Raw genomic sequence first — 20,750 nt, forward strand, 5'->3', positions numbered from 1 at the left:
CTTCTGTTTTTTAAATACCAGTTATGAAGGATTTCTTAGAGGGTATCGAATAAGGTTTTTCCTCCCATTCAGGCCCTTTCCCTGCCATAGGAATTGAATATTGTGCTGGGTCCTCCTTTTGACCCTATTCATAAGGTGACCCTGCAGCATTTATCATGGAAGACAGTGCTCCTGATAGCTATTACTTCTATGTACAGGCCCTGTGTTCACACAAGCCTTATACGTTTTTTCACAGAAACAGAGTTGTAATTAGAACACACTCTACCTTTTTTTTAAAGATGTTGTCGGATTTTGATGTGGCTCTTCACTCATTAAATGTCAAAAAGGTTACAAAATATTATGTAAGCGAAACAAAAGATATCAGACAATGTTTCCCCCAATTGGTAAATTATGTCAAGTAAGGACTGGTTTTTCCGCATCAAAGCAGTCTATTTCTAGGTGGATAATTATTGCATTAACGTTTGCTACCAGTATGTTAATGAGCGCCCTAGAAAGCCTAATGCACATTAAACTAGGGTAAAAGCTTCTACAATGACTTTGTAAAAATAATTGCACATTTCAGAGATTTATAAAGCTGTTACATGAAGATCCATACATACTTTTACCAGACATTTTTGTTTGGACACCGATTTGAGAGCAGACGCCAAAGTGGACCAAGCCTCTGATGAATCTTTTGCAGTGATATTGAGGGCTGTTTAGTATTTTCTCCTTCTCCGCTGAATATATTGGAATGAGCTTGCTATGCTATTGAGAGCTTATGACTATAAGGATCCCCTGTAATCTTAGTTTTGTTCCGAGGAAATCCTTATTGAAGCCATAAGTAAGGCTTTCAGTTTTCCATTATTACTGATTTTTACAGATAAATACAGACAGGAAAAATTGTTTCCTGTGGGTATTTATTTTAAAAAGCAGAAAAATACTGAAAATTTGACTTATTTTAAGTGACTACATGCTGTCATTCTTGAATTCCAAGTCAACAACTGTGCATATTGACAGCATTGAGAGTGATAAAAAAAAAAGGAGATGAGATTTGCTTAATACCTGCATATCTCAACATTTGCTTGTGCTATAATGCTAATAGTTGTATGTGGAGGACTGGTATATTATATTTGGCTGCTTAATGTGCTAAAACTTGACAGACATCAAAGTATGTTTGCACATTTATTGGTTAAATACATTTGGAAATATAGGGACTTAATTTATTCACATAACACTAAATAAATGTGGATAAATTCCAGTAAGATGTCCACAAAATAAATCTGGATATATACAGACGGAATGTTGAAAAAATAAATACCATAAAACCAGGAACCTTAGTCCTAAGCAAGTCTCCCACCTGCCCAGACAAGAAGTTAAAACAGAGGTTCTTATCTACAGCCAGGGTCTTATCTTTGTAAAAATTAACTGATCTAACTGTCACCACTGGGGAATGATGAGGTTCTTAAAGACACAGTGCCAGTTTTCGATTTTGCTTGTGCATCCTACTTGATAGCATTGCCCTGCATTCCCTTTATTTTTCTCTTTTCAAAAGAGGTTTGTGAGTGATATTTCTAGTCACCTGGTTTAGTGACTGTTTTCTTATAATTGAAAACATTTTAACATAAATAAATGCAATTTGGCCACTTCTAGCCTACTTATGTATAACTATATCAATGAAAAAGAAAGAAAGGTTAAAACTTACAGATACGAAAACTTTTTTTGTTATACAAACCTAACAAACTACACAAACATTAGAAATTCTAAAGTTATAGCTATACCTTAAATTTATAAATTACACACCACCTTCAAATTGTTATAACTTGCGCACCTCCATACACAGTGTAGTGAACTCGGTAGCCACACTACATTATCTATATCTAACTCCCTCTCCATGCACTGATTCAGATTACATCACCTGTACCATCCGTAATCATATAATTCATAACAACACTTATGACATCGCAAATCACATAATTTGTGAGAAGATAGCCCATGGTTCAATGGTGACTTATGGTTAATGTGATGGTTTGCAAAGTGCTCACGGATCCAGCACGTGGGTAGGAAAATTCAGTGCTTGGGACTATGATGAAAATTCCCCTTGATGAGAACTACAATTACAGGTAAGAACCGTTTCCTCCTACATCATCCTCCTTTTCAGAACCTGCTTTGGTGTACAGTATGGAAGATTCATTTTAAGGGGATGGAGTAAATCTATTTTAAGGAAATTGGGGTTGCCTCTTCGATGGGCATGGGTTCATTCTTAAGGAGTAAGTACTGCAATAAGGAATATGACAGTTTAATAAGGTTCACCAGTCTGGAATGATAGATTTAAAATAATGTTGTCCTCTCTTGCACTGAAGTCTGTTCTTTTGTATTCACTTTTAATTCCAGTGTGTAATTGCCCTATACATTTGTTTTCTGTAATTTTACAGCTGAAGGAATGTATCCGTGCATTGGATCAAGAACATGCACATACACCTTTCAGACAAAGCAAACTAACTCAGGTAATTTTTTAACACATTTTGTTAGGTTACGTGAATATGTTGTACATATATAGAGTATCTGGTTTTGATATGTAGTGTTATTTTCGGCCCTGCTTGAGCAAGTCTTCAATTTCAGGGAGGACCATAAATAGTGGTTCTAACAACTTGCATGCGAGACTCAGAAATAATTCTGTATCTGGGCAAGTGGGGCATGCTATTCTGTCAGTATTAGAAAAGGTTGGTTTAACTGGTAAAACTGTTTTATTATTGAAGGTGCTTTATTACCTATATGGGTTGAACAGTATTGACTTTCCATGATTACATTGTTCAGAGAATTCAGGAGGTCTGTTGGCCTAGTGATATAAAGAGTCTTTGCACATTGATACTGACTATACTTTATTAACTCAACAATGTTAGCAGATCACTCCTTGCTTATCACTGACATTCTAGGATCTATATATTTTTTTAACCATATTTTATTGGTGTTTTTGCAGTTACATCAAAAGCATAACATTCTCACTATGTACCATAAACAAAAGTGTTGACGTATTGGTGTCATCCCCATTGTGATCAACATTGTTAACATTTCAACTCCCTCTCCCCCCCATCCTCCCAGTGAGTCATTTCAGCTTCTGCATGTAAGCTTGAGTAGTGTGTAGATATGCTGTAGGGGTCACTGCTTGGTGTCTCAGATACACAATAATCATGGGGGTCAAGAGGGTAGGCTCAGGGAGGGGGCGTCATTTATTAGGCCTGGCCCATTTCATCCCCCTCGCGCTCAAATGATAGGGGACGTGATGGGACTGCCGTTGCCGTGTCCAGGTCGAATGCTATCAATTTGTCGACTAGTCTTCCCCAGGCCCTTGCCATGTCTAGTATCACTGACACTCTAAGATATAATACTATCAAGAAAGTTTGTGCCTTATTGGAATCCTGATCCAGCGGTAATTTCACGGTAATTTCTCAATACAAAACCTCATTTACCTCTAATTTACTGCTGTAAAGGTACTGGACCCCTGCCACTGTATATTACCTTCAGGAGACTTTACATAAACATGAAAAATCAAAAATGCAATTAATATTTAAGCCAGCAGGTGTCGGCAGTAGTGGGAATATGTGTTGGCATGCTGAGACAGCTGCGAAAAACGTGCCCCCATTCTCACCTTCGCCACCCTCAGAATGGCTGTATCAGCCATGATACTGTCACAACTTGGCTATGGGAACTCCCTGTATATCGGCCTCCCTGGAAAACTGCTGGCCAGATTACAGGTCATCATGAATGATGCCGCCAGATTAATTTTCAGAGCGCCTAGGAGGGCCCACGCCAACCCCCCTCCTACGTCAGCTGCACTGGCTCCCGGTCATTGCACATAAAGCCATCTATGGCCAAGCCCCTATGTACATCAAAGATCGTCTAGCCAACTATACTCCTAGCAGGGTGCTACGGTCTCGGGGCTGGGCTGCCTCCGCTTTAGCTTGTCCTCTAAAGGAGGAAGAGCCTTCTCAACCTCCATTCCCCAACTTTGGAACAAGCTGCCGGAGAATGTGCGTAGGGAACACTCCCTTCTCCCGTTCAGGAAGAAGTCAAAAACAGTTATTTTTTCGGAAGCCTGGGGCACAAGCTAATCAATTAACATCTCCTCGCATGTTAGGGTAGGGCTCTCTCTCATAGCGCTTAGAGACCAGAAGGTGATAACACGCTCTACAAATGTGAATTACAATAAAGAGAGTAGTGAGTATTTTAAAGGGTTTTATTTTCTAGTTAAAAGTTAAAGTTCTCTGACCCTTTATTCATTTAGTCAAATATCATTCAGGTTACAGAATAGAAAAATAGAATTAAATACAAACATATTATAGGTTGCATACAGGAGGGAAAACCCCTAATTATATGTCAGTCAGAACTCTTTAAAGAGTTTCAGGAAAAATATAATTCAAGAATGAGTTTGCAAGGCTAATTAATAATTGGCAAACATCTCCCATAAAGAGAAATAAATGCATAAGACAAATAGATCTTTTCAAAGCTAGATAATTAGTCAAAGCATAAACTTAGAGGTTTTTTTTTTGTAAACAAATTTTATTCGTCAAAGACGCATTCAGCGAAGCTCTGTGGCCCAGAGACTTCAACCACATCAAGAGACAACATACCAGCTTTGACATTTTTCTCATGAAATATCATATAACGACTACAAAAGAGACCTGCAGAATCAAGGCAGTCCCCTCCCTTAAAAAAACATATAACCACCCCCCCACCCCACTCCCCCACCCATCGCACTGTCCATCCAGTCAAAGCAGCAAATCTGTACACGACTACTATTCTGTTCTCTCCATGACCCATAGCCTCCAGACCCGGCTGCGCCTGGAACCTTAGAGTTTTAGCATCTAAATCTAACCCTTTTCTATCAGCTGCATACTCTGTCCTGGTCTTGTTCATCTGCGTCTCTGTGCTTCACAGAGAGAGGCTGCTCCTGAAAAGGCCCCTCCTTCACAGACCACAGAGGAATGTGATCTGACTTGCCAAAAATATGACGTGCAAGGACTCTCTGATAAAATATGAGCAAAGGCCCCAACCTCCCTCTGTCTCTCCTCGGACGCAATCTGCTCCCGGGCTGCACCCGCGACGTTCAGGTGCCTAACCCATATGATGTCTGGCTTCATCTGCTCCCTCTCCTCCTAAAGCTAACACGCCTCCAAAGAGGTCATTATTTATACTCTAATTCTTGGCTGACTACACTAATAATGTTGCAGTTTTCCTTAGAAACTCACACTGTGATTGGTTAGCATAGATGACATGAGGGTCTCACCATCCTGTTCTCATTGCAAATCCAGTTTTAACAAAGGAAGCATTAATGATTGATACAATCATATATTTCACCATCAATAATTATACAAATATGCAACATTAAGGCAGAAAAATGTATCGGTCCATTTCTTCCTTCCTTTCACATCCCACAACCACTAGTACATTGGCACTATAACAAGAATGTACAGTTCACTGTGGCCTTGACCCATGTCTTCACTTGAGGCACTTGGCAGTTCTGCGCATGCGTCTATCATTCAGTACAATTCTCAGCCATGCTGGATTCCCAGGCAGCCATTTTATGGTAGGCCAAAAAACAAAACCAACACAAAAAAGTATTAATTCATGAAATAAACTCCATTATGTTTACTTCCCCCATACTAATTAATACCTTGTATTATTTATTACCTAGCAAACGCTATTAATTTAAAGCAGCTTTTCTGTTATTTGTGCACAACATGCAAAAATGTGCAATGTACAACATAGCATAAAACATGCACCAGTGCAAATTTTAAAAGCGCAAACAGTTAATACATATTCATAGCAACATGCTCTAATGTTTTAGATAGCTTTTCATGCAAAATGCTTTTGCCCCACGTGTAGTGTTGGTGTATTAATTAATACACATTATAAGAAGATGTGTTATGAACTGAATATGCATTGTCTAAATATGCAACAAAGCCAAAGTCTTTGAGACGGAAACAGGGAGTGTAGATGAAAGGAGAAAGGAGCTGGGAAGAGAGAACACATTCCATGATTATCTTCAAAGCTAAAGAGGCCACTGAAATCGTGAGTTTTCTCTACACTGCGAAAACACGTTAATTCAGCACAAGCATTTCAGACTGAAAGCATTTACCAAGCCTCATTTAATGTCTTTCACTTTGAATGCACCAAGAGTACCACTTTTAATTAGCATTCGACTAAGCCTCATTTCATGTTTCATGTGCCATGTCTTGCACCAAAATCTGCGTGTCATTTTAAATACAGTCTGTCTGAAACACAAAAATAAAGCAATGCCTGAATCCAGATGAAATCTGAGCTGCATCAATCCTGCTGTGTGGGGCACATTTCTCTGAACTAGGAGGATTATATTGTGAACAGGCTCAGATATGAAAAAGGTTCATTCCACTAACCACTGCCCAACTAGCCCTGCTATGCAACATTCCCGTTGTCGAAATATGCTAAGCCGCAACCTATATGTTGATCCATATGTTTTTTGGGTGGCCCTAGCTTGAGTATGACACTAAAATGGATTTGGAAAATGCTGTCCTTCCTATCTTACTTTTGTTGTGTAGGTAATACTCTCTATTTACTAGAGGCGATAAATGCCTCCAATCCAAGTTCTTCATCCCAAGCATTGTCCAATTCATGATTGACCACCATGACCCATATTTGCCCTCTGACCTGTGCTGTCTTCCATCATTGTTGGAAGATTAGCTAGTTAAATGGTACTGAGGTGACCTGTATGGCGCTGGCCTCCACCTTCAAAAGATACAGTAACTTTTCTCAAATAAAGCCTCTCCTTGTGTGAAAACACTAAATTGTGTATTATTTTTTCTACATTATTTTGTAAGGGTTTTATGTTGTATTGGATTGTTGTACTATAATGGAGATGCTCAAGGTGAAGAACTATAATTAAAGGTATGTAGCTTTTCATACCTCAGCATTTTTTAGCAGACCTGGTGTCCCCTTTGGTGGTGATCGGACCATTGTTGTCAATCGAAGAGATACTCTTATTTCTCTGGGAACATTTTGTTGATGAAGAAACTATTTCATGGCCTTTAGAACATAAAGTGATTCAACCTGTTAACTTTGGTTGATAGTTTGACTGTACCAGCTCTTGTAAACGCAAGGTGAGGTGGATCCCAGCATGCATAATCTTTACCTTTCTTGTATTTTCTAATTTTTGCTAAAGCATCCAGTGAATTTTAAAGAGATCTCATGTATCCTTGTTTTATAGACACAGAATGAATTTGCTTTTTGGACTCTGTTCTAAAGAATCTTGTATTTGGATGCAAATAATGCCTGGCTTTCTCAGGGTCCAACGCCAGAAGTATATTTAGTTAAAATCAGTACTGCATTCCTTATGCCAGAAGTGGTGAGATGGGGAGAGAGTCTTACTGAGATCTTACAGTGCTTTGTAACTCACTTAAATAAGGTGCACATCAATCACTTCTTTAGATCTTATAGGAAATCTGCTGAGTTTGTAAAACCACTGATTACAAAATGATATGTTGTCTCAAAAGAAGACCTCCCTGTTCATCTCCATTTATGTGGTCAATGCAAAGAGCCTTCTCCTTGCCGAACTGGTGGGCAGTGGCTTCATAAATGCATTGCCAACACAAGCACTTAAAGAAAGGAGGCTTCCAAAAACCACTACTGCGCAGATCAAAGCTTCTTGGTGAAACAATAAAAAAAAAAAATACAGAAAAATAAAAACATTGTAAATTCACCACTTAAACAATTTTATTTTAACATTGCAGTTTATGATTCAGAAAGCTGTGCTAATTAATGTTTAATAAAGAGATAAACTTTAGAATAGTATGGAATTCCGTCAGCCATGCGTCCACACGTGTGTATGACCAAGCTCGGAAGAAAACTAAAACCTATGTTCTCCAGTATTGAATCTTTCATAGATTCACATGCTTGTATCTTACCCGTCGTCATGGTGGGAGTCTCACGGTATAATAAATAGATAGCAGTACAAAGAAAAAAACTGCACCAGTAACATAGAGATGTCCTATACTTAGTAACCCAGTACCATCATTATGTGGTCCAAATACCGACCAATGAAAAGCCAGCCCTGAGATCACAATCCCCAACAGAGACACCATACCTCAGATTTCCAAACGCCATCGTGTGAGAAGGAGTCTCCCTGAGCTCTGCTCAGTTTTGTTACTTGGTGAACTTTTGACCTGTTATTTCATAGCAAGTTTATTCTGGAAAGAAGGTATTGCCTTCAGTTTAAAATGTCTGATAGCTCTAAAAAGAGGCTGTTCAGGCCTTGTAGATCCTGTGGGAAGGCCAGACTGTATTCAGAGGACCCCCACAAGGATTGCCTATACTGCCTTCATCCTAAGCATGTCCCTAAGGAGTGCAAGCATTGTAGGACTTTTCCTGCAAAAACTCAGAGACAGAGAGGCACGCTTGCTTTTATGGCTTCAAAAGAAGGCCATTTCTGACTCCGGTTCGGAGGAGGAAAAGGCTTAGTCCTCTCAAAAAAGGAAGGTGGAGCCTTCTGAGTCGAAGTCTGATTCTAAAAAAATAACATTTACCAAATCTAAGGAAAAGGAGTCTGCATCCTCTTCAGTGCCTCACACTCCTCTCAATAAATCTAAGGAGACGAAGGCTCCATCGTCGAACCCGTCGACGAAAGTTAAAGTGGCCATGATGCTGATGCCGACGAAGACGTTGACGACATCGACGACAACAGCATCGTCGACGGTAATGCTGTCAACAGCGACAGCTCCGTCGACGACCATTACAATGACGACACTGTCGACGACGGTTCTGACAATGACCTCGTCGACGACCGCTCCATCAACGACTTTTAAGTCTCCAAACTCTCCAACAGCGGTGGTGTCTATATGTATTAAAATGGTTCCTCCGTCGACGGAAAGAAAATCAGGGAAGCCTTCAGCAGAGGTTTTGTCTTGGACGAGAATTTTGCCGCTTACTCCATCCAATATGCTGGAGATGCAGGAGTCTGAAGAAGATGATGCTTATGGGGTTGCCTACAGCCCATCTCAACTTAAAATAAAAAGCCAAGATGCAGATGAGGAGGAGTACCAGGAACAACCTGAAGTGGGGCAAGAAGAATTCTCTTTCAAAGATCGCCCTCTGTCAAGCACAAAAAGATATGAAGCTTTTCATGATACTTTCGAATATGAGGAGGATGAGGATCTATCCCCAAGGGAAGAGGTTATTTCCATGCCAATATCTTTGGTAATGGATTTGCGGCATATGATTTCAGATTACTATCGCAGTTTTCCGGAAGCCAATGCTCCCGCGTCTGATACTACAAGTAAATCGCAGGGCGCCTCTCAGGCTGTGAAAGCGCAGACACCTCAAACCTCGCAAAAGATACCACCTCCGAAAGTCATAACCATCAGAGACGACTATGTAGAAAGCGAGGTAGAAGACCAACCAGAGGAAGGGGAATTGACACAGGATGAGCCTGTGGGAGATGAATGGGACCAATATATTGCTACATCATCTCCTTCCCCATCACCTTCTCCAGCAAACTCCCCACCGGAGGATATCTGAGGATTTCATGAACTCATGGAAAGAGCCTCAAAACTTTTTGATCTCTCTCTTCCAGTAAAAGAAACAGAATGTTTCTTATATAAATTCAAAGATTCTGCCAGGAAATCAATCATAACTATCCCTGTCGTCAATTATATTTGGGAAGAAGGCTTAAAAATCATGAGGAATCCAGCCTCCATTGCAGCCTCGATTCCGAGAATTGAAAAGAAAAAGAAATCTAAAGCCCCGGAATCGTCCACAGCTTGCCTGATAGGTCATCCCAGACTGGATTCTGCTGTGATGCAGGCGGCTCAAAGACGTTCAGGAAACCCGGCTGCGGCATGCTCAGCGCCCCCAGACAAAGAGGGTAGAAAACTAGATGGCGCATGAAAATGTTTTGCGGTCATGGCGGCCGCATATATTAAGGCCTCTAATCCGCTGGCTATAGTCAGTTGATATGATAGACAAATGTGGTCAGATCTGGTACCCTTATTATCATATCTTCCAGAGAAGAAGAAAGAGGAGGCCGTACAGATCCTTCAAGATGGGGCCCGAGCAGCCTCGGAGATGACTGACATAGCCATGGACATATCGCCAGTGGCATTTCGGCAAATGGCAGGAGCTGTGGCACTCCGCGGGCAGGGCTGGCTTAGGGCCACCTCATTCAGACCAGAAGTGCAAGCAAAAATCATCTATATGCTCTTTGATGGGGAGAACCTTTTCGGGAAAAATGTGAAGGATGCCCTGCAAGGCATCAAAAAGGATACGGATACGGTTCGAGGCTTAGGGTCTCTGCAGCAGAAAAGATTCCAGTCCTTTCTGGGCAGAGGAACACGAGGTCATTATCAGCAAAGACCATCCTTTCAATCATATCGGTACCAGCCTTACCAACAGCAGGGGTATCGTCAGTTTTCCAGTACGCAGCAATTTCGATCATCCGGTCCCTCGTATCAGCAGACGAACAGAAGAAAGACCTCGGCAAGCGGAAAACCTCAGGAGTCTAACAGGAGACAGTGACAATCTTGAAGCGCCAACCACCTCAATATCACTGGGGATGGGGAGCGCATCTACAGGACCTGGAAATTCAAGGCCATTGGAGCAAACAGGAAGCAAAACTGCACATCAATCTGCTAGAACTCAAAGCAGTATTTTTAGGCCTACAGGCAAATCTGCCAAGAATTCAGTACTCCCCAGTTCTAGTCAGAACGGACAGTACAACAACTATGTTTTATCTGCTGAAACAAGGAGGAACAAGATCGAAACCCTTGTCAGCACAAGCGCAAGAAATCTGGCAATGGCTTCTAAAACACAATATCACTCTACAAGTTCAACATGTCCCAGGGATTCGCAATACGAGAGCAGATTTGCTCAGCAGATCAACATCCCTATCCACTATTGCAAATATTCCAACTCTGGGGCACCCCAGGATTAGACCTGTTTGCCACTCGAACCAACAAAAAATGCAAACAGTTTGCCAGCAGATTCCCTCAACAAGGCTCATTGGGGAATGCTCTTCACCTTCGCTGGACAGGGATGTTTGCGTATGCATTTCCCCCTTTCCCTTTGATCCCAAAGGTTCTCAGGAAAATGAGATTGGAACCATGTCACTTGATCTTCATAGCCCCGGCTTGGCCGAGGCAGTTCTGGTTCTCGGAGCTCCTACAGATGTCGGTGGCTCCCCGGGTGCAATTTCCCTTGATGCACAATCTGATTTCCATGAACAAAGTTCAGGTGCTTCATCCTCAATTGGACTCTGAATTTATCAGCCTGGAACTTCATGAGTACGAATCTAAATCTCTAAGTATCCCTCAGTAATGCTGCAATATTCTCTCTCACTCTCGGGGAGTGTCTACCAACAAAACATATGCTGCAAAGTGGAAAAGGTTTTGTCAATGGTGCATGGATCAAGCGGTTCATCCCTTGCTATCGTCTCCAGAACATATCTCTTGGCTTTAGCCAAAGCAGCGCTATCTCACGCATCGGTGAAGGTGCATCTTGCGGCAATTTCAAGATATCGCAGAAGGCCAGCTCAGAAGTTGCTTTGGTCGCAGAGAGTGATTAAAGAATTAATGAAAGGTCTTTTTAGAAAATTCCCTCCAATTAAATGACAGTCCGTGCCGTGGCAGCTTAACACAGTCTTAACACAGCTGATGAAGCCACCTTTCGAACCAATTCACAAAGCTGACATGAAATGTGTTTCCTGGAAAGTGGCTGTACTCTTGGCTCTGACGTCAGCCAGAAGTCAGTGAGATTCAGGCTTTTTCTACAGCAGAACCCTTTTTACAGTTCAAAGCAGACAAAGTAATACTCTGAACAAATCCGAAATTCATTCCGAAAGTTCCAATGTCCTTTCATCTCAATGAACCTATTGTTTTACCTACATATTTTAAAGAGCCGTCTTCTGCAGCAGAACGTTCTCTTCACACATTGGATATCAAGAGATGTCTAAAATTCTGTATAGACTGGACAAAATCTTTTAGAAAAACAAATCAACTATTAATCGCGTATACTGCTCCCAGGAAAGGTTTGGCTCTGTCAAGATCGAGTATTTCCAGATGGATAGCCTCGGCTATTACTTTCTGTCACAAAAAGGCTGGAAGGCCTTTATCCTCGGCAGTCCGAGCTCACTCAACAAGAAAGATGGCGACTTCTGCTGCATTGTTCGTGGGAGTATCGCTCCCGGACATTTGAGGGCAGCAACGTGGTCAAATGTCCATACATTTACCAGACACTACTGTCTCGACACAGCGTGGAAGACCGATTCAGCAGTGGGACAGGCGGTGCTGCACCAACGGTTTCTTTAAGGTATTATTTCATTTATGTTTTGTTTTTGTGGTCATAAGACTCATAATATGTTTGTTTTTAAATTGTACAATTCACTAGTGTACACGCTGAGTCACACAATCCAGTATATTATCTGTGAGTTCTGGTACTCTTGTAAAAGACGATATTTGATGATGTGGAAATAGAGTTTCTACCTGGGCAACGCTTTCTACGGAGGAGATGCTGCATTCTATTCTGATACTAGCATGTGAATCTATGAAAGATTCAATACTGGAGAAAAAACAAGTTACTTACCTGTACACTGTGGTTCTCCAGTATTGATATCTTTCATAGATTAAAATGTGACCCGCCCGCCTCCCCGTTTCTAAGGTAGAACACTTTTACCTCTTGATACTCTCTTGGCTCACACTTGGGCTGGAAATCTGAGGTATGGTGGCTCTGCTGGGGATAGTGATCTCAGGGCTGGCTTTTCATTGGTCGGTATTTGTACCACATAATGATGGCACTGGGTTACTAAGTATAGGATATCTCTATGTTACTGATGCAGTTTTTTCTTTGTACTGCTATCTATTTATTATACCGTGAGACTCCCACCATGACGACGGGGAAGATACAAGCATGTAAATCTATGAAAGATATCAATACTGGAGAACCACAGTGTATAGGTAAGTAACTTTCTGTCTAGAGAGCCAGTAGTTTCATGAAAAGTAGCAGAAAAAGGAAAGGCTTGTACAGTATTAGTGTGCGCTCCTAAAACATCGCTGCTGTGTTTTATTTTCATTACAGTGGTGCACAGATGTTGGGACTGCCATTCTCTCAATTCTTATCAGAGGCTGTAAAGTGGAATAAAGTCTATCTGTCTGTCAGAGTATCAAGTTGGCAAAGGCAAATTGAGAAAAAGTGATTCACCATCATTTATTTCTTTATTTCTTTATATTCTTGTATAGCGCAGGAAGTCAACCCCCGGAAGGGTATCTCCACGCTTACGTTTTACCAAAGAGCCAGGATCATATGCTAGTCAGAGAAATGAAGGGGGGAGAAACCTAACAGGCGACAAATAGAAACGTTTTCAGGGACTTCTTAAAGGATTGGAAATTAGTAGTATTTTTGAGAGCAGGGGGCAATGAGTTCCAAATGATGGGGCCTTTGTAAGACAAGGCTCGCCCTCCCTGGCTTTTTTTATCCTTGGAACCTGCAGTTGTTGCAGACTGCTGGAGTGCAGGGTGAGACTGGGTGTGTAGGATTTGAATATTTCTTTTAAATATTTAGGTCCATTGCCAAACAAACAACAGTGAATAGTGCAGCAGATTTTAAATTTTACACGCTGTCTAATTGGCAACCAGTGGAGTTTTGTCAAGAGGGGGAGTGATGGAGACCTTGGCTGAGCGTTGAGAACTAGTCTCGCAGCCGTATTTTGGACCACCTGTAGTCTCTGTAGTTGTTCTTCATTTGCAGAGACCAGCAGGCCATTACAGTAGTCCAGTCTACTTATAACCAAGGCTTGGACAAGAGTCTTCCTATAGGAGTCTGACAGAAATGGGAAGACTCGTCGTAGCAGTCCAATGACCTGAAAACAGCAGCCTGCTACTTGGTTTGTGTGCTCTTTAAATAGAAGTGATTTGTCTAAGCGCACACCGAGATTTTTGACAATCTGTTTGGGGGTTGGGGTTGGTCCTAAATCCGGGGGCCACCATTCCGGGGACCACAGAAGTGTGGCCTCCCCAAACAGCATTACCTCAGTCTTGTCTACATTACACTGGAGGCGATTAATGGCCATCCAGTGAGATATTGCCCTCATTCCGTCCGCAAAGGATTTTTGTATTGCGGGCGTCAAAATTTTAAAGGGGAACAAAAGCTGAGTGTCGTCAGCGTACGACACAGGAGTGAATCCATGGGATCTTACAATATCCGCCAAGGGGGCTACGTACACATTGAATAGTGTGGGGCTTAGGCATGAGCCCTGTGGCACTCCCTTGGTGAGCTCCCTTGAGATAGAATGGTGGGAGCCCAATCTTACCTCCTGTTGGCGGTCCGAAAGAAAGCTTTCCAGCCAAGAAAGAGCCACATCTTCTATTCCCCTCTCCTTTAGACGATCGAGAAGTATCTCATGAGACACTGTGTCGAAGGCAGCGGATAAATTTAACAGCACTAGAATCATTGAATTTCCTCCATCCAGTGACATCTTGATGTTATCAGTCACTGAGAGGAGTGCAGATTCTGTGCTGTGATTGGGCCTAATTCCAGATTGAGAAAAATCTAGGCCCTCCGTTGCCTCGATGTGTTTGGACAAGTGAGTGTTTACGTGTCTCTCGGTCATCTTGCTGAGAAGGGGTAGGAGGGAGATGGGTCGAAGGTTGGAGAGGTCGGTCCATGGAATTGCTGCGTTCTTTCGGATTGGGTTCACCACTGCTTTTTTCCATTCTGGGGGTACAGATCCTTCCCTAAGAGAATGGTTAATCAATGTTTGAATATGGGGCCCAAGCAAGGGTTGCAAAGAGGCGGTTATTTTAGCTGATAAGAAGTCATCTGGGGATCCAGATTTTATATGGCTCATAAGGGAGGTGAGATCAGAGTCATTGACTGCTGGAAATATCGTAAGTGTGGTTTTATTTCGTATGGGCAAAATAGAGGGGGAAGAGGTATTACTATTTTGATTATTGTTTTGATTGGCAGCCAATAGAATTTTGTCGTAGATCAAATTGATTTTATTTTCAAAGATCAGGGAGATTTCATCGCATAGTTGTTGGGAAAAGTCATCAGGGCTTTTGTATGCAGTAGGTTTTACAAACTCCTGAAGAATTTTAAATAATTCCTTGGATCGGTTTCCTGCTTCTGCAAGTTGTTGGGAGATGCTATTCCTCCGGGCAAGTTTGATGTTTTTGTAATATTTAGTCTGAGCCTCATGATGTGCTTTCTTATTTTCTTCAGTTCGTGTTTTTCTCCACTTTTTTTCCAACCTCCTACATTTTTGTTTTTCTGTTCTAAGCTCCTCGTGGAATCTTCTTTGCTAGTCATATACAGTAGAAAATTTACCTAAATATGAAGATCAGAGAAAAACCACTCAAACCTTATATAAGTGTAGATAATAAGTAGACTATATGCATCCATGAAAATATTACCCATTAGTGTTGCAAGCATGTTGTGTAAAAAACAAACAAAGATAGTGAAAAAGCAAGGTCAATGGATAGAGTGAAAAATACAATGAAAATGGCCTCTAAGAGCAGATAAATTTCAGACTTCGGTATACTCGGCCTATTCAAATATATAGTCGGTACCGGAAGGAAAAAACGAATAATTAAAAAACAGTAATTGCAATCAGCCTTTATTATGAACTATTCTATGAATATAATAAATCTAGTGTCGGGCAGATTTTCAGTACAAATGTAGGAGGGAATTACTTGTTGGAGCCTACTTATGTCCGAGAATGCTCCCTCTCCTTACCTTACCATTTCCCCTCCTTTTTTACCCTCTCTCTTGCACCTGTATATGTATATCCACACATACATACATGTATTTATCCACACACTAGGTATTTTCGAATATATACAGATATATTTATATATGTAAACACAAAAAAGTTCATATGAAAAAGCAGACACCGCCGTTAGAATCCACCACTAAAATCTATGAAGTGTAAAATGCATATATAACCTGGAAGTGTTTTAAATTATTAAATGCTACCACATTGCTTCTTAAATTTAAATCGTGCCCTATTACGTCCTATGTCAGTTTACACTATTGTTTCATTACTCTACTTTTCACTTTTGCTAATTTTCAGCTGCACAAAAACATTTTTTAACTTTTTTGATTTGATGTCTATTTCTAAATTGACAAATACAATAAGTAATTCAATTGAATTGGCTAGTTCTAATCTTTTTTTTTAACAATGGTTCAAGCACATAAAAAATGTCCTTTTGTTTTTGTCTCGCCCCTCTGTTGGTGCAAACCTGTAGCCCAAGAGCTAGATTTTATGACTGTGTACTTTTGGTGACTTATTGTTTTTATTTGACCAGGTGTTAAAGGATTCTTTCATTGGCAACTCCAAGACCTGTATGATCGCTAATATATCCCCCAGCCACCTAGCCACAGAGCACACCCTCAACACCTTACGATACGCCGACAGGTGAGCATATAAAAAGTACAATGTCCATGTTTGAAGAAGCTGAAAATACAGCTGATAATACATATTGAGGCAAACATCTAAATGTTATATTTACCTAGAAGTGCTGCCTTGGTAGTGCTTGATTAAGTGTATGGGCAGATGAACCTCCTTCTCATTATGAAGCAGTCACCTGATCTTTTCCCATAAGATGTTTGCAATATCACCTCTATTGACTCTGGCTGGTTTCTATAACTCGCTCCTCTCCGTTAGCTGATTTGCCCCAGTATCCAGAGAAGCTTAGACATAAAGGATCATCTAGTTTCTGAAACAATTATATCTACATCCATGCAGTGCCAATCAGCATGTTGACAGAAGTTGGTTTCCAGTTATCTCAAACACAGAATTGACTGAACATAACTCAAGTGCAAAGACTAAAAGGAGAAAGGTCACTAGAGCATATAGAGGGAAAGATTGTCTAGTCTGTTCAAGATGTTATGTAAATATACATCATAGCACCACCATATATAATTTGTGCGGGATTCTGGTGGAAGCACCTCGTAATACTTTTGTCCAACCTCCTTGCCACATATCCTCTGATAGTTGTCAGGACTGTGACATTATAACCTAACAGGCAAAGTATGGAACTTCTTATCTCTCCACTGTAGCCAAAATATCTGGCGAAAAAACCTGAATCAAAGTACATTTCGTAATTGAATGGATAGCTTTACAGAGGGTGCTTCCAAACCTGGTGTAAATTGAAAGAAATGATACTGGTTTGTTGACATGTCAACCAGAACCTGAAGACTGGCCATGTAAGCTTCTATTTGGCCTCTGACCACCGTCCCAATAGCCTTTCACACAGTGGAAGGATTCTGATTGGTAGGAAATTACTGAAAGTATTTCAGTCAAAAGAAGCTTTCTTTTAAACAGAGGTCAAATAATACCAACATTGCAACAGAAATATTAACAATAAAAGAAAAGCAGGTAAGAGCTGTTTTGGGGAGCTGTTTCGAAGATTTTCCATGTATCATATAATAAGTATATATAATTGATTTTAATCAATGAACAAAGGTCAGAAGGCATTAGAAAAAGACTTACTGTAGAACTAGCTAAGAAGTGGAAGAAGAACAGATTGTGGCACAGCCCCAAATGTTTACCTTGTCTTGAATTCAAGTGAATTCTTTTCAACAAAATATTTATATTAATACACAATTCAGAAGAATTGGCAAGAGGAGGTAATGGCCAAAGATTTACACCTTGTTCACAATATAGAACTGTTTTGCACTGAAGCTATTTACTTTGTATAATACCTGTTTGTTCCTCTAATCAGTTGTTGAAGAGAACTCATACCTTCTTCCTACAATGTTAGGAGAGGAATCGAATCCCATTGATTTTTAAGTTTGCTATCTTTTATCGATTGGCATTATCACAAAGCATTTCTCCTACAGTGGATCTTTTATATATTCACATACTTGAATCATTACCCGTCGTCAGGCTGGGAATCCCCGGTGCATTAAATTAGCAGTATACAGTGTAAAAATATACAACATCCAGTATTTAATGTAAAAAGCCCATAGGCCTGAAACAACATAGTATGCTTAGTAACGCATCCACCTCATTTGAAAGAACCCAAACTTCAGCCAATGAGGTAGACACCTAAGCACTCCTACTCCCCTTAAAGGTCACCATAGCTCAGATTTCAACGCACAAGTGTGAGAATAGAATGCAATGAGCCTCTGACTGTGGAGGAGGGAGGGTCACATGTGATCATATAAAAGATATCAATGTTGGAGAAATGGCGCTACAGGTAAGTAACTAGCTTCTTCACCAACTTTGGATCTTTTATATATTCACGTGCTTGAATCAGAATAGCAAGCTGTACACATTATAGAGTAGAACACAGGGGGAGCAGGCTCACCTTTAATGAAACAGGTTTCTCAGAACTGCCTCTCCCACTGCTGTGACAGCTCTGTGTCCACGTTTAGGCAGTAATGCTGCGTGAATGTATGCTCCTCCAGTTGGCTGCACTGTAGTGTCTTTCAAGGGCACCCTAGCATAGAGTACTGCAGAGAAGCCATGCCGCTGGTGGAATGCACCCTCACTCTTTCCTGGAGCGGACACTTGGCTTTGGCATGACAGAAAGCAATACAGGTTAAGGTCAAAGGAGCTATCTCCTGTTCGGACAGGGCTTGACCTTTTTGTGGTTGAGCAAATTATACAAATTACTGATCTGATGTGCTTATGTCTTTCGTCCTGTCTATATAGAATCTGAGACATCCACGCTCGTCCAAAGAATAAAATGATCTTTCTGTTGTTCAGGATGGATTGGGGAAGAAGGATCTGAGAATGGCAGGCTCATTCAAACGGAAATCAGTAGGCACCTTAGGAATTAATTTAGGGTGATTCGGAGTATCAATTTGTCCTTAGTGAACCTAAGAAAGTGTTTTCTAATGGTGAATGGTAAATTTCTCCCACTCTCTTAGCAGATGACAGAGCCAAGAGTAGTGCTTTCTTCTATGAAATGCTTTTTAAGTCCGCTCTATACATCCGCTCTTAAGGAGCTAACATCAGCTGACTGAGCACTTTATTAAGCTCCCATGGAAATAAAGGATGTTGAAGAGTTGAAGAGATAGAAAAGCTCTGAAGATACCTTTCATAAAGTTTTAAATTATCTGTAACAACTGAACCGCCCAACAGTACAAATGCCTGTAATTGTCATGCTGCATCTATGTAAAAACGTAATAAAAACAGATTCACAACAAAAAAATGTGTCTAATAATCCTTAGAGAAAACAGAGTAGATGTCAAACTGTCAGTCCTTCCCAATCTGAAGATTGCAACCAGATGCACCCTGACTGAAGAATATTTAATGCCACTTTTCGTCAAAGTTGAAAAATATGGCAGGATCTGAGAAGGCTGTTTTTGAAGCAGATGATGACTATTAATCCTGCACCAAACAGAGAAATGCTTCCACTTAGTGTTGTAAATATTATTGGTCGCTGGAGCTCGAGCCTGCACCAGAATCTATTCCCACTCTTGTGGGAGATCCGGATGGCCAAGTTCTAGGTGGTCAGGTACCATGCTGTCAAATTCAGCTACTTGGGATCGTGGTGAAGAATCTCTCTCTCTGATGTCTAGACAATAACCTGGGATGCACCTTCAAAGGAATGCTGGACATGCTGACAGGTGCAACTATAGTGTAAATCCTCAGGCAACCAGTCTTTTTACTTAGTAACACATTATTTCATAATAGACCTAGCTCTTGAACACATAAATTAAGAAAAATAGCAAAATTATTTTATTATCAATACTCAAATGTAGACAAACACGTGACATACATAAATATACATATAGTACGATTCTAAAACAATACAGTACAATCGGCCACATCTATCATAATCCATACTCATTCATAAAATTCGCGCAATAATCAAAAATTAAGGTTCCAATATTTATAAATCAATGTCTTTTTGATGTACAGATCCTGATAGATACAGAAGATGATCACTAAAACATATACTTTCTTATTAATATATAAAACAAAATGTGCCACATAACAAGCAATCCAGAGGCCAAATGTCATAAACCGTTGATAGATATAATATGGTTGGAGTGGTCAATGCACTCTACACACGTTTCGGCACGCAAGCCTTCATCAGGAGAGCCATGCTTCGTTGGTTCAAATAATACCGTAAGATATACAATTAAAGATATAAGAGCGCTGAAAGTCAAATGAGATAAACAATACAATGTTTCTAACCATTAACCACACATCTGGAATCTGCCCGTGAAACACACCAGTGAAAAGAACTTCTCATAATAGTAGTTCACACGCATTGTCCAAATGTACCACATGATCTAGTGCATGTGATCTACCAACACAACTAGTGGAATTGTGAGCTGAAAAGCAAAAAAGATAAAACAAAATAAAAAATAAATAAAAAGGACAGGAAAATAAAACCACATTTGCAACTGTTTTCACACCCAGAGTGTCATAGATAGAAAAGAATAAAACCAGGTGCACAGCCGTTTTTCACCTCCAGCATGTCTCACGTGGAATCATAAGGAGAGCAACATCGATCTGCTCACAGGGGTATATGTATAACGTGGTTGATGCAGCAAGATTGACACAAATGTGGCAACTGTCTATCCTGAAATACAAATGTTCGAATGTGTTATACATATTATGCGGTAACCTTCATGTGCGTGCTAGTGACTAATGATACAGCGCACATACCGCAAATTATAGTATTAGGTTGTTCCTGTGGTGGATCACTAAGAATAGCGCCTGACATGAGGGTTACATGTCATGCAAAACTTGAAACAAATTGCTGGTCAAACGAAAAAATCCTGGTTCACTA

At 40.5% G+C, this 20,750-nt stretch overlaps 1 protein-coding gene across 4 annotated transcripts in view; it reads left to right on the forward strand.

Moving 5' to 3' along the window:
• Positions 1 to 20,750, forward strand: part of KIF24 (kinesin family member 24) — a 372,810-nt gene that overhangs the window by 216,874 nt on the left and 135,186 nt on the right. For all 4 annotated transcript variants that reach the window (XM_085628651.1, XM_085628684.1, XM_085628662.1 and 1 more), the window contains exons 9-10: positions 2,412 to 2,483; positions 16,302 to 16,411. In XM_085628651.1, the coding sequence (XP_085484777.1) occupies positions 2,412 to 2,483; positions 16,302 to 16,411 (182 nt within the window). The remainder of the gene's footprint in view (positions 1 to 2,411; positions 2,484 to 16,301; positions 16,412 to 20,750) is intronic.

Source organism: Triturus cristatus, chromosome 2_1 (assembly GCF_964204655.1).
Source record: "Triturus cristatus chromosome 2_1, aTriCri1.1, whole genome shotgun sequence".
Taxonomy (NCBI): domain Eukaryota; kingdom Metazoa; phylum Chordata; class Amphibia; order Caudata; family Salamandridae; genus Triturus; species Triturus cristatus.